General features: G+C 38.5%; 1 protein-coding gene across 11 annotated transcripts in view; it reads right to left on the reverse strand.

Moving 5' to 3' along the window:
* The window catches only part of plekha7b (pleckstrin homology domain containing, family A member 7b), a 423,431-nt gene that overhangs the window by 28,355 nt on the left and 379,397 nt on the right, over window positions 1–15,679 (reverse strand). For all 11 annotated transcript variants that reach the window (XM_063061934.1, XM_063061933.1, XM_063061932.1 and 8 more), the window contains 2 exons: window positions 13,798–13,889; window positions 10,233–10,430 (listed from right to left, as the gene is read on the reverse strand). In XM_063061934.1, the coding sequence (XP_062918004.1) occupies window positions 10,233–10,430; window positions 13,798–13,889 (290 nt within the window). The remainder of the gene's footprint in view (window positions 1–10,232; window positions 10,431–13,797; window positions 13,890–15,679) is intronic.

Genomic DNA, 15,679 nt, shown 5'->3' on the forward strand with positions numbered 1-15,679 from the left:
GCTTCAAATTTACTGGAGGCAAGTTAAAGCATCATGTTGAGAAAACTTTGAAAAATGTTGACCTAATTACATAGCTTGTTTGACATCAGTCTGCACTGTGATTGAATCACATCTCCTTTGTTGGCAAGGAGAAGTAATTCAACAGACAAAATTGAGAAAGATGCTCCACAGTCCCACTTAATTGACAGAATCAAAGGCCTTCGTGAGGCCAATAAAGCCACACTTTGTGATAGATGCTGCATTACTATTGGAGTTGATGCACAGTGAAATTCATGTTTATTAAGCCTCTATGTAAGCCACAGTGAGATTCAGCCACTAGGAGCTTGTCACTGAAAGAATCTTGGCACTACTTGGCCCATGACTCGCCTGTGCTTACAAAAATTGGATTTTTCTCCTTTCGTCTGGTCCCAGGCAAATCTTCTTCTCCCCAAGTATGGGAGGCAAGGGTATAAACTGTTGGGTAAACTTCATCCACTAAAACTCCAGTAACTCTTGGGCTACCCTGTCTGGTGAAGCAGTGAGTTGGTTACAACAAGACTGTGCTCTTGTGGACAATACTGTTGGAGACAGTTTTCCAAAATTCCTCCTCCTAATAGGTGAATTACCATTATTTGTGTCTGTGTGTCTCTGAGTGTGAGTGTGAGAGTGTGAATGAGAACACACGCAGGGAGGGGGAGAGGGGGGAGGCGGGGAGAGAGGGGAGAACACGCACATGTGTGCGTGTCTCTCTCATGCAAACTAAGGTCCTTTTTTGAGGTTAATATAGAACCACTCATTGATCTCAGTTGAAGCTCCCAGGATTGGGGGTATGTGCAAACAATATACTACTAAAACAAAGGAATAAAGGTGGCAAAGCATAGCCTTCAACAACATTAACATAAACCATGTACAGCTTTGGAATGCAAGCTAGAAAAATTAGCTTCACTATTAACAGACCGAGTACAAACCAATTAGAACAGACAAAAGGGAAAGTGGTTATTTTGAATGTACACATACTATAGACCTTTCAAAATTACTTTTGTAATAATTAAGAAAGAAAAAAATTTGCAGGTAGTAACTCAAACTTAAAAAAAAACAAGTAAGCTCCCAACCTGAGCTGAATTAAGTGAATTTCGCCAGAGCAAGTTTTATGACAAACCAATGATAAAAATTGGGATGAAATTGCGCTTCTGTAAAAATTTAACTTTTGTTCAAACTCATCCGGACATCAAACAACCTTTGTAAAACTAAAAGCTGACAGAATCTGAGTAAAGTAATTATCTTCAAAAACAACATAAATGAACATGCCGGGAAAACCCCCCAGGATCATTTGGTCAAGATGCTATAGGTCAAGATGTTCGGTGATATTTTTAGGATTGCTGTAATTCAGTTTGTTGGTGAAGTGTTTCTCATTCACAATTACCTAAACCTGTATCTTCCACGCGGGAATGAATGGGCCTGGACTCCAGTCAAATCTGACCAAGCAAAGAACTTGAAGAGATGCACTCTAGCAAAATCAACTTAGAAAGAGAGATTTGCAGTTACAAAGAGTTTCTGAAGGATCAGTAGCCTCCAAAGCATCAAGGTCAGATGCAGTATTTCTCTCCAGCTGAACCTTGTTTCAATCTCCAAACAGCAAATTAAAACAGCTTTGAAGTTTCACTTTTTACTGGAAACTATGTCAATTATTCACAATAATATCAGCCACTTAAGGTTTGTGTCTATTTTCTCCCCCTCTGGTGCTCCGGTGAAACACTTTTGATAAGACCATAAGACACAGGAGCAGAATTAGGCCATCTGGTCCATTGAGTCTGCTCCGCTATTCAATCATGGCTGATCCTTTTTTTTTCTCCTCCTCAAACACAGATCCCGGCCTTCTCCCTGTAACCTTTGATGCCATGTCCAATCAATCTCTGCCCTAAGTACACCCAACAACCTCGCCTCCACAACTGCATGTGGCAACAAATTCACTCACCCTTTGGCTAAAGAAATTTCTCTGCATCTCTGTTCTGAAAGGGCGCCCCTCTATCCTGAAGCTGTGCCCTCTTGTCTAGACTCTCCCACCATGGGAAACATCCTTTCCACATCTACTCTGTCTAGCCCCTTCAACATTCAAAAGGTTTCAATGAGATCCCCCATCATCCTTCTGATCGTATGATATAAATTCAAGGTGTAATTGTTTAATAAGACATTCTTATTTTCTTACACACCACTTGTGAGCATAGGGTCTTCCCTGCCTACCAAGTGATAAACAGTTGGTCAAAGTCCTCTGACAAAAGTGTTTCACATGTCAAACTGATTTCATCAACTTGCTATAATCCATTTCAATTATCCCCAAACCATCACGTCCTCAGCTTATGTAATCGAAAACTAAAAACGCATGTATCTGTCAACTGTAAGGCAGAATTATTCACAATTTTCAGATATATGAAGCTCACACGTAGTACAATTGAGGAATTGCATATATTGTAGTCTGTTTAGAGGCAAAAGCACAGTACTGATTACTCAAGTACATCCATCATATTGAAGGTCTTCAAAATCTCACCTATTACTTGGATATATGTTATCAGCATCTCCAGCAGTAGCAACATGTAATTTACATACATTGAAATTGATGTATTCAGAAATGGAAATACATTCAATCAAAGCCTTCCCCTCTGGTTTGCAATTGAGGATTTTACATACCAGATTCAAGTGTATCAAACTGCACACATCGTCATCAGTACTTTATACTTCTGAATAATGAACACTGTATACTGAAAACTGAGTCTCTCATGGTGTATAATTATAGTCTAATGAAGCCTTGATATTCCCTCTATCTTTGCTACATCATAGTCTCATATTGTATCTGGGACACAATCTCCCTTAGTTTGTTTCCTCTTTAATCTTTATGCTATTAAGTCTCAAATTTCATCACAAATTTTCGAGTTTTTATTTTAAAAATACATAATTCAAAGTTGATAATCTTTTCTATCAGAACTTTTATGTTTCTCAATCTAAAAATCCCAGAACACATATTTGCCCTAGCATATAAAAACTTCTATGAAAAAGGCACAACGAGCTGGAATGCAATCATAACTTCTTAGCTGAGCAGCAGGACACTATATTCCTGACAATGGTCTGGATGGTTACCTATTTAGAAAGACTATAGTGAATCACCATATCACAAAGAGAGAAGAAAGAATCCTTCCATCTCTGGAAAAATATTAAAAGTAATAATAATAATTTAAAATAGGACAGCGGGTGACAACATGCACTAAATTTGATGAATAAAATGCAGACTTGCCCATTTGAGTTCTATGACCTTTGCACCAGAAGAGATTCAAATGAAATGGCAACTGGCACAGGGTCTTGAGGTTTAACAGCACCAGAAAGGCTCACCTCCTAAACCATGCTGAAGTCGAATAAATAAAGCACTTCATGTGAGCAAAGTCATCTAGAATGATGAATGTCAGATCAGATACAGGAAACAAAATATTGGATTAAGAGATAGAAACAGAAACAATTAAACAGTTGAAACGATGATTTTCTAAAAGTGACAGCATAGCTAAATTCTGAGGTTTTAACAGGTTGCTTTGGCAGCAATTAAGATATGCTATTCAAAGGATACATGTTTAAAGCCCATGCTTTCTGTGTGTGGCAAGCCTATCATTCACAATGTTAGTATGAGAAATTTAAACCAATGAAGGCATTTTAAGGTGTTTGTATGTGCATGTTGGGGGTGGGATGTAGACAGTATGCTGGGATGCTGATTCTGGGCACTCTGAGGTAGCCAATATCTGCAAACATTCTCACCTTTACTGCCCAAATGAGCTGTGTTAGCCTCAGTATAATTTTTATTCAGGATATTCATCTTAATTGGGTAAAAATTGAACATGTGAAAACATTTATTATTCAATTTGTGCATTTAAATAATCAAAATGGATTTTTCAAACAATTGATGAATTTTGCTTCAAGGCAACAAATGCATTTCGTGTGTGCACACAGTTTCAGATCCTGGCCACCAGGTGTCACCTTGTAACAACACATTGATCTTACCCAGCAAAAAATTCACAACGGAAGGTAGTCAACTTTTCTGAAATTTGCAAATGAAAAAATAGTTTATACAATTCTCCAGTCAGCTTTCTAATTCAATGCTGTCAAGAATCCTTGACCAACTCTTTGCTCCTGCTCATTTGCAAAATTGAGAAATTATGGCAGTGAGATTAGACTGGAGAAGCTGGGTTGTTCACCTTAGAACAAAAGCTAAGTGGATATTTGATGGAGGTAGACAAGATGATGACTTGTTTCAATGAATTAAGTAAACCGGTGCTTCAAGGGCTAGAGGCACAGAATTAAAAGTTTGGATAAAGATAACACAGTCTGTGAGAACATCTTTTTATTAGTGCAGAGCAGTCATGATTTGGAACCAACCTCCCCGAAAGATTGATGGAAACCAAATCAGTCACTGCTACCAGAAAGGAAGTAGAGAGTCACACTTAACAGAAATTTTTCATAGAGCTCTGGGGAACACAAGTCAATGGAAGTGGACTGCCGAAATGAACTGAATATCCTCCCTCTTTGTCCTAACAATTCTATGACTGTGGAGTCAACGAACAACTCATCTTCCATTTTCTTATTTGGCAGCCTTCTCAGGAATTGCCCTCTCTGGTGATGTGCTGGTTTGCACCCTGCTCAAATACAAGGGTTCTTTCAGCATAGCTTATGTACACGTGGCACTACTTTGAAGAGCAAGTGAGTTTTCACTATAATTATCCCTCAACAAATAGTTACTGATCTTGCCAACCTGCTGTTTTTAGGAGCAAGCTATAATGCATTTGTTATCATATTTTATACATTATTCTTAAAGAAATTGCCCAGAAATGCTTTGGACAATTTTGAGGACATAAAAGGCAACAACGTCAATGCAAGTCTTTCTAATCAGCCGATGCTACAGAATTGGGGCACTACATTCCGTCATAGCCAACACCTTTATCATCAGCTCTTCATCACCAAATAGATGAGCAACAACACTGTATTTCTCCCTCCATACCCATTCTCCACATGCATGCAAACTACCCTCTCAGGGACCTTACCTGGACTCAACCAAACAATGTTGATAGACAAACGGCAAGCCGTGCTTTCAGAAAACAGGGTTTAACAGCTAAACTGCAGGACAATCATGGCAAGTTAATGGCTATCAAGGTCACCAAAACACTCAACATTCATGCTTCAGAAACAGTGACACAGGGGTCATGTGTAAAATCCTTCAATCTATAGTGCCCATGATTGCAGCTTACTGATGTGTTTTTGATCGAGTTGGCAGCGATATCGATTGCTCCACTGACAAGTGGCAACAGCTGCTTCTGAGAACAACATTTTTCAAATAACAGGATCCCACAATTTCAAGGGGCTCTGTGGCTCTACATAATTCTATATGGAGGAGCTGTGCTAAGTTCTCTCCTGAACCATTATTCCAACATGAAGCAGGATGATTATGTCTAGCTACATAGGGCCACGAAGATGCATGAAGATTTTCCGGGTAGCTACCCTGATGTCTTTAGTTTCAGGAAATCAACTAGGCTTGTTATATTACCTCTGAAAGAAAAGCTGGAAGGAGGGAAAAGCCAGACCAAATAAGGACAACCCACGGCACTCATCACACCTCTTCAAGGAGGGAGAAAAATATGAATTGTGATGACAACAAAAGTCTCCTCTATCGTAAAGCAGACATCTTAAATTTGTAGTTTAGATGCATAAACGGATCCTGTAGATCCTGCAATATAGCCAAGAGGACAAAAAACTCCGCCTTGTTTTATCAGTCGGCAGGATTCATGAATAAAAACAACAAAAGCTGTTGTAAAGATTAGTTGAGACCAGATAATGTAGCTAGTAAACCTTTTTCAGGACTGTATTGAACAGGCACTCTTTCAAGCCCTGTCTGAAGGTTCTTTTTAATCATCCCAGTATCTTCACCCTCTCAACAATTGTGTAAGCACTAATAATGCTTCAAACAGTCCCTCATAGACAATTCACTTGCTGGAATAGTATCCAGTGCTGCTGAAAGAACACAGTGGGCTCAGAGTTAAAGCTTTGTATATAAACACAAAATATCAAGAGTGTGGACACCTGAATAGAAAATAAATTTCCTGAAAACATTCAGCAAGCCAGATCAGATAAATCATCAAAATTGCATAATTACCCAGTTGTTTACCCAAAGTAATACATGGCGATAATTCATACCATCAAATTGGAAATATGCACAGATTGTTTACTCTCACTCTTAAAAGTTGGTATGTTATAACTATCACATTCATGCAAGAGCCATTTATATCCTGCATTCACTATTGGGAAGAATCTCCATCTTGTAAAAATAATTAATATAATATCAAGTTACAAATCAAGAATCATCTGAATTAGCTTCCAGATCTGTCCACATACATCTCTTAGTTTTATCTGTGTAAACAGGGGATGAAATTGATGTCAGTTTGGGTCAAGACAATATAATTCTATGCACTGCTAAATGAAATAAAGTGAACAATCCAATGTGAGATCTCCTATGTTAAAGGTAAACTGGGGAGGAGTGTGGGTCATTACTGCACCAGTGCAAGATCTTTGTTACAAAGCAGCAAGGTTTTCTTTGGCTCGAATGGTATGAATGGTGGCAAAAATAGGAAAACAGATTATTATCTGAATGGTGGCCGATTAGGAAAAGGGGAGGTGCAGCGAGACCTGGGTGTCATTATACACCAGTCATTGAAAGTGGGCATGCAGGTACAGCAGGCGGTGAAAAAGGCCAATGGTATGCTGGCATTTATAGCGAGAGGATTCGAGTACAGGAGCAGGGAGGTACTACTGCAGCTGTACAAGGCCTTGGTGAGACCACACCTGGAGTATTGCGTGCAGTTTTGGTCCCCTAATCTGAGGAAAGACATCTTTGCCATAGAGGGAGTACAAAGAAGGTTCACCAGATTGATTCCTGGGATGGCAGGACTTTCATATGAAGAAAGACTGGATGAACTGGGCTTGTACTCGTTGGAATTTAGAAGATTGAGGGGGGATCTGATTGAAACGTATAAGATCCTAAAGGGATTGGACAGGCTAGATGCAGGAAGATTGTTCCCGATGTTGGGGAAGTCCAGAATGAGGGGTCACAGTTTGAGGATAGAGGGGAAGCCTTTTAGGACCGAGATTAGGAAAAACTTCTTCACAGAGAGAGTGGTGAATCTGTGGAATTCTCTGCCACAGGAAACTGTTGAGGCCAGTTCATTGGCTATATTTAAGAGGGAGTTAGATATGGCCCTTGTGGCTACGGGGTCAGGGGGTATGGAGGGATGGCTGGGGCGGGGTTCTGAGTTGGATGATCAGCCATGATCATAATAAATGGCGGTGCAGGTTCGAAGGGCCAAATGGCCTACTCCTGCACCTATTTTCTATGTTTCTATGAATAAAATGTGTCTCTAATTTACTTTTCTCAAATTCAAAATCTTGTACACTGGAATACATGCAACTGAAGTAACAATTTCAACAGCCAGACAAGACAGCATGTGCTTAGAGCTGAAGTAGGTTAAAGTAATATTTTAATACAGACAAGAAACTCAGATCATTACTTATCATCTGGAGTCTAAGTTTGAACAGAAAATTTCACAGACATGCACATTACCTGGTGATGTTCTTCAACAATAGTGGCAAAACTAGCAAACTGCAAACAAAGTATGTCTGAAATTTTGTTTCTTAAAATAACTGATGACAAAATGCTCAACACAATAGACGAGAACTGAAACAATTTCTATACATTTGCTCAGACAGTTGCCATAAACTCCATTTCGGCAACATGAAGAGAAAGGTTCAACTACTCTTTGGTTCTGAATAAATAATGCACAAGCACCAAATGTGACATGTCAGGAAGAGGGGAAAAATAAGCAGAGAAATTCTACCTTCATTTCAAAGTCACATATTCTATCACAGAGGCAGAGAGGAAAGACAGGGTCCAAAGATCTAATTTAGTTTTACAATAAATTAACCCACAAGATGATCTTATCTATTCCCAGTATATTAGATCACATGCAACTCTTTTCTTTCTAATATTCTTTGGATTTTTTTCCCCCTTTATTTTCAGTTAAGCACTAATTATTGAATAGTTTGTACACAGAACCAGGCCTCAATGTGATCGGGTTAATCATCATACAGAGAAATGTAATGAAAAGATTAGTCAAAATCAAAAGGAAATTCCAGAGAGTAATGTCTTAACAGCTTTATTTGATTTTTTTAATATTTCAAACTACAGTTAACTTGCGAGTGTATGGTTAAATATAAAACGTCATCTACATTTCACAAGCATCTCGTTTGCTGTTAGCCACCATAAAATCCAATTATAAATCACATCTGTACACAAATTGCACCTTAATTTTACAGTGGCTGTTTTGGTAAATAGCATTTTTCTTTATAAAAGAACTGGCAGTCCACATCTTTGTTTAAACAATAAGCTGCCAAAGACGATGCAATTTGTACATGGGAATTTACAGTATACAGTCTTGCTCTGGATGTCGTGACAGTTATTTTACAAATGAACATTTATTTTAACACAAATGCTCGTAAACCAGAAAATGTACATACAAAATCTGTTAAAAGTGCAGAGAATAGGCTTACCAAGTTTAGAGCACTTCTGCAAATAGAATCAAATGTAATAAAATTGTTTTAAAGTTCAATTCCAAAGAGATTATATGCATATATTGAAACTTTTCTTAAATCCTCTGGATGTTAGATTTTAATTGATTATTTCCAAAAATCTGGCAGCGAATTTAGTACCAAACATCTATATGCAAAAATTTGGATATTAGAACAGGCAAACAATATTCAAACGTGCAAAGAGAGATTACTGACTTCAGGATACCAATTCTAAATATAGTTTAGTTTATTTTGGAGGAAAGAGACAAAATTGACCAATTACAAAAAAAAGTGCATAGCGTCCAATGTTGCCAATTCGGTAGTTTTGAAGGTTAAAATCTGGGAGCAATGCGGTTTGATTTTGTGGGTACTTGATTTGAACATTTCTCCTTGCCTGTCAAAACATAGAGGAATGCAATAAATTGGTACTAAAATCACTGCCACTTAAGGTGAGTTGAAGAGATTTAATTTGATAAATAAGACAAGACAAAGACAGAAGATTTGAAATAAGCTCTAAATACTATATTACTAAATTTGCACATCGCATCGCTGTACAAGAAACACAGTGAGGCCTGGTGATACATAAAAAGCAAGCAATCCTGTTAGATGTTACTGACAAGTAAGCAGAGCACGTCATGAAAGCAAAAGGAATTAGTGATAGATTGCCAACAGTTGGGTAACTTGTGCATTGATTCAGATACAGAGGATTTACATGGGAACATCAAAAGCTACAGTTCAGCTTACAACTGGTAGGTCTATTGAAGCTTCTAATGCAGCACTCAAGGTTAATTGCACATACAGAGTCATGGAAAGGAATCACCATTACTGTACAGTTTTTCTTTCCTAGGAAAGAAGAACATTAATTCTACTAATTATAGCTTTGTTGCTTACCACCCTTGAACAATGAGTATCAGAACACAACCTTGTCAGCAAATTCAGCAGAAAATGCAAATAAATCAACAGCAGGGAACCTGACCATCAATTGTTACAGTGACACTGTATCCAGTGACACCCAAGATTATTTAAGGTATTGTTTAAAAAATTGAAGAATCAAAGCACTTTAGTTGAAATTTTCTGGACAAGAACACTTAACAACAATAAAGCACATTTCCTAATTCAATTTAAATAAATTTTGTTTTACAAGTATAGTATTACAATTTTGGCATTTTCAAATTCTAAAAATGGTTCTCAAAAATAATTTCATTTTTCCCATTTCATAAAAAAGTGGTACTAGTAATAAAACTGCTATGTTCTGAAAGGTTCAAGCTGCATTATGTATGAGAAGGTTAAACTTGCGGGTTACGCCAAAAGCACATTCTATAAACACAACATCTATTCTCCAAAAGGATTATTTTCCAAATCCAGATCCTTCCAATAGCTCTCAAGCTCTACTCAAACCACACATTACTCATACCACCTTACCTGCAGTTACACCAAAATATCTTCCCAACATTTGAAAGCTGATCAAAATATTCAACACTGTTTATTAATCTGTTTAAATATTCTAATAGAAAATGAAATTTGTCAGCCTAATTATTGAAATGCAGTCTTTTAAAATACATATCCTCTATTATATATAGTATATTCCTTAATTACTACCAACGTACTGAGCCAACATCAGCAGAGAATGGCCTGGACAGGGTTCGGGATGAATTTGAGTGCCGTTCTCCAAGACTCAATGTTCTTTTGCGCTCACGGACCAAAGCCTTCTGATGTCTCTTCATGCGTTCCAGCTGCTCTTCGGCACTCATTCTACCTCTTTGGTGTTCTCCATAGAGACGCTCCAAGGCACTCTTTGGTCGTTCCTGCAACCATAGCATATGGAGAAGTGGATGAGAATTTTTTTTTTTAAAAAAGCAAGTCATTTACAAAATCAAGACCTTCAGATAAAAGTATGAAAGAAGCAAATATCAAGCTGCCTAACACAACTGAACCAAGACTGAAATGAGGATGGGTAGTCAGAACCTGTGTACAAAATTAATGTTGCACCTCATCTCCAACAAACGGCCACTGGGTGTGGAGCTGGTCTTCAGAACGCATTGGAAATTCTTCATTACAGACTACATTCTGGAACTAAGTTCATCCAAATCTCAATGGCTGAGTAAAAGTATGAAGACAATGCTTACATTTGCAGGGAACAAACTCAAAATTGTAGTCGACTTGTTTGAATCAGCATAGGAGAGAATGAGCCTTACATTCAACATGACCAACACACCAAGATCCTCTACCAAATTGTCCCTGTTGCACTCTAACAACACAAGTTCATTATGAGACCCTGGAAAATGAAGACCACTAGAACTTCAGCATTGACTTCAATATATCAGGCAGCCTTTGTTATGTCAAGGACAAAAGTATTTGAAGAACAAACCCAAGATTGACTAGGCAGTGGTTTCCTCTGCCTTCATAAGCTGGAGTCCCAGACTACCTACAACAAACATCTCAACATAGTGGGAAAAATATTTCCACAATACCTCTGCTAAATTCTCCAAATTAATCATTGGTAGCATCCTTTCCTAGATCACCACGCCCGGTATTGAGATCCTAATTTCTGACAGTCAGCTATTCAAATGCCCAAATCCAGATGCCCAACGCAGACACTTTATTTCAAGCTCTCTCATATTAGATTGCCATGAAGTCATATGTAAAGCTCGTGCTCAGAGCTTCCTTGAAGGAAAACAGCGTTCCCATTGATTCCTGGAACCTCTGAATCAAAGCATCTTAAAGCGAAGGAATGTTCAGGATGGCACTGAGCATCTTGCAGCCATACATAGAAGCACACGGAGGTCCTTCAGGGGTGGGGGAAGTAACAAACTACCCACCCATTTTGTAAACTCCTTCCTGTGTCAAATGTGGAGGAGTCAGAAATTCCCATACTGACCTTATTGGCCAGCTATGAACTCTCAAGACCAGAATGGAAGCAAATCATCTTACTTTAAACAGCAGCCAACTGAGTCTGTTTCAGAATATTATTAGAGAGATCGTTCTATAAGCATGGAACACTGTTGCACAGGTGAGGCACTCAATCAAATATATAAATCAAAATCAAGCCGGATCAATCTCCTCCATGTCCCCTGTTGTAATAATGCCACCAAAAGCAGGCATCTGGTGAAGACTCCGGTTGAAAATTCAAGTTGCTATTGAAGATGGAGAAGAGATCATGATATTAATTAACCCAGACCTGGTACTGCAATGCAGGCAGTATGCTAACACTGTGACGTCTGCTCGGTATAATCATTTCCATATCCTGCTCGTGTAAAAGTGGTTGCTGCTTGGTTCTGTGCATCAGTCAATGGTCCAACATCAAAACTTAACACCAGCTGAAGTCAGCCTGCACTACGTGAAGGACACCCACACAAAGTTCAGGTGCAGAGTAGCTGGTAGGTGATTACAGTCATGTAAAAGGTGAACCTGACCTGGGAAATCAGACAATAGAAAATCAAGATAGAGGGCAGGTTTTAAATTGCTCAGTTGGTACAGTGAAATGTTTGAAATGGGTGGTTAGAGATGTCTTATATGCATAGATAATCACAAAGCTTTCCAAACATGTCATTATCAACAGACTAGATGAGAAATCCTGTTCAGAGGCAAGTTCAGGAGTCTCTCCAGCATAATTTTCAGTAAATGCACCATCAAATACATGTCATTTTAATTGACAGACAAGTCTCAGGCATGTCACAAATTACCTTGTCCTTATCTATCAATAATCCCTCAGGTCTTGTGTCAAACATACACAAACCTCACATCACCATTATATATTAGGATCTTGCTACACTCAGTCTCTCATCTTTCATACTCTACCAGTCATTCAATATACAGACATCAACAAATTCCATAAAACTCTGACTTATTTCCTTCCTTCTTGCAGGAGAGAATTATGCATTTTATCTGTATGCAGGCACATACCTATTGCTGATTAATGACAGACCTGAAGACATTGAAGATGACTTGTATCTAATGTCCTTTCCCACTTTTTCATCCTGCAATCATTCCTGATTTACAAGCTGCAGATAACTTAAGCCTGCAGCTCACTGCACTTCTATTCCCTGAAAACAGTTCACTCTTGTGGCTATGTACTCAAGCAGCACAAACAAAGTATATAGCTGGGAAAGAACAATAACAAAGGTGCACCATCATTTATTTTCACACTTCATGCCCCCTGCTCAGATAAAGACAAATAATTAAGAGAATAGTATAAAAGCTGGATCTGCACTTGCCGAGATCCCAAGCGTGGAGCTAGGGTGGGACGCAAAGCACAGCTGACCAAGGAGACACTTGGGATGCAAGAGCCTTTTCATGACTCATCCTAAAGGCAGTGGGTAATGGGAATGTTGAATAAAATACTCAATACATTTCGTTCAGAAGATGAAGAACAGCACATTTCATCTTTGAAATACAGGAAATATACAGCCTAAGGATAAAAACGATCTACATTAAATTCTTTGTCAAGAAATGTGCAGCCCAAAAATACAGCAACTTATTTTTGTCCATTATAACTTATTTTCATTAATCCAACAGGGGAAGCGAAACTAAACCTCTGAAGATCAGAATCTGAATTCAAAGAGGAATTAAATTTAGCCCTTTCCACCCTCCCCAACAACACGTAGCTCAGGTGCACAAGGGAAAGCATACTGACTTTGACTTTTCTCAGATTCTTCCTTATGCTGCCAATTAAGTGCCAGAGCAACAATATAAACTAGCAAGAGCTACTTCATTATATTTAACAAAGTCTTTAATTTGGGCTAATTTCCTCTAAGATGCATAAACTAGTTTTGCCTGAAAAGCAGGGATAATAAGGGAGTCTCATTAGCAACTAGTTACGCTGTTTTAAAATAGATTGTACTCAGTGGTGTTTTCCGTGGTTATATTTAATTCATTAGTTCTAATACTTTGCAGGAGAATTTACCACAGCCCACATTTATTTGTTCGATCTTGTGAAATTATAATCACTAGTTGAATTTTTCTTGGAACCTGCAAAATCTCACCCCAACTCAAAATATCTTTGCTACATTCACCCCGAGTTTAGCATAAACCTGCGCTGCAGGCCACTGTTCATAGCTCTGCTGAATATCATGTGAAGACTTGGTATTTATAATGTCACCATTATTTAAATCCAGTTTATTGTGCAGGACAGAATTCCAAAACATTTAAGGAACAGTTTACAAATAGTTTTACCTTAGAGCTGGTTTCATCTTTTTTCCGCCGAAGTGTGACGTAAGAGGCAATGGTCGATGACTGCTGCAGCCCCGAATTAGATGATGGCCCCCCTAAAAACACCATAAATAAAATTAGATTTACTGCAAATTCCATTTTCAGGAAAAAAAGGTCACTAAACACCAAGTCACAGTAATAGCACTAAAATGCAGTGGTTTATTCTACTGATTAATTGGAAATTTGGTAGAGCAGATTTATTGACTAAGTGACAAAGACCAAAAGACATAGGAGCAGAATTCCGCCATTTGTCCCATCAAATCTGCTCTACCATTCAATCATGGCTGATCTGTTTTCCCTTTCAATCCCATTCACTTGCCTTTCTCCTTGTAATCTTTGGTGCCCTAATCAAGACCTTATCAACCTCCACTTTAAATACACTCAGTGACTTGTTCCCACAAACATATGTGGCAATGAATTCCACAGATTCATCACCCACTGGCTTAAGAGGTTCCTCCTCATCTCTGTTCTAGCAGGATGTTCTTCTACTCAGAGCCTGTGTCCTCTGGCCCAGCACTCTCCCACTATTGGAAACATCCTTTGCATGTGCATTCTATCTAGGCCATTCAATATTCAGTAGATTTCAATGAGATCCCCCCTCATTCTTTTAAACTCCAGGAAGTACAGGCCCAGAAAGCACTCCTCACACATTAACCCTTTTTTTCCCAGGATCATTATTGTAAACCTCCTCTGGATCCTTTTCGATGTCAGCTCATACCATCTCAGATATGGACCCCAAAACTACTCACTAGACTCCAAATGCAGTCTGACCTATGCTTTATAAAGTCTCAGTATTATATCCTTGCTTTTATATTCTAGTTCTCATGAAATGAGTTATTTTGCCATATTTATAAGTGACTCAACCTGCACAAGGACTCCCAAGTCCCTTTACACCTCCATTTTCTGAATTTGCTCCTCATTTAGAAAATATATCCTCATTCATTTTACCAAAGTGCTGTAATGGCATTGGGGTCACCCTAAACTACTAAGGATGAAATACTTCAGTTAAGTATTTTAAACAGAGTTTATTTTATTTTTAATGATACCACATTTAAGCTTAGACAAATAGCTCTAAACACACATTTAAAACTCAGAGGTTTTCTGGTTTATAAAAGATTTCTGAATTACAAAAGATTTATAAACTTCAAAGGACTTCCAAACACGAGTACAATTCTTAAGAAATAAAAGAACATACCAATGAGTTGCAGATGGACAAGTTGTCCATCACAAAATTTGAAGATTGAGAAATGAATACTAGTTTTTCTTTCTGTCACCCCACCCTTCTCTTTGTCATTCCTAACAACCTGCAATGCTTTCTAACATCTATACTGTTTTGCTACCAGTTGATTTTATTTGCATGTGATGTTTCTCAGATACCTTTGCTGGGACAAAGTAATTCACACAACTTCTGGGGACAGAGATCCCAGACAGCCAAAGAAATGCTGTGAGGGCTGGAAGAATGTGCGTCTCCAGTGTGTATTCCATGCTGGTGCTGCTGACTGAGGCGTTGTTGGAGAAAGAACATTAGACTTTCACAGAGGTGGATACAGCTAATAGAGGTCTCTGGACTTGGGTGATTGCTCCCTCATTCTCTTTCTCTCAATGGTGGGGAGAGCGTGCTGCCAATTCTCAAGTCAGAGAATCTTGGAATAAAAAGCGAGGCGGCAGATTGGAACACCACAACAGCGACTGTTTGCTAGTCTCTTTTGCTGCGAAATTGGTGACAGCTCTCTGTCCCTTGTTAGTGAGAGAGAAGAGACAGCCTGTGGCATGTCAAACTATTGGGTAAACAGTAGTTTTTGTTGACTGCAGATCATGGTCTCTCTTTGGGGGCTTGGCTATTGCT

The sequence above is a fragment of the Mobula hypostoma genome, chromosome 11, assembly GCF_963921235.1.
Source record: "Mobula hypostoma chromosome 11, sMobHyp1.1, whole genome shotgun sequence".
NCBI classification, from domain to species: domain Eukaryota; kingdom Metazoa; phylum Chordata; class Chondrichthyes; order Myliobatiformes; family Myliobatidae; genus Mobula; species Mobula hypostoma.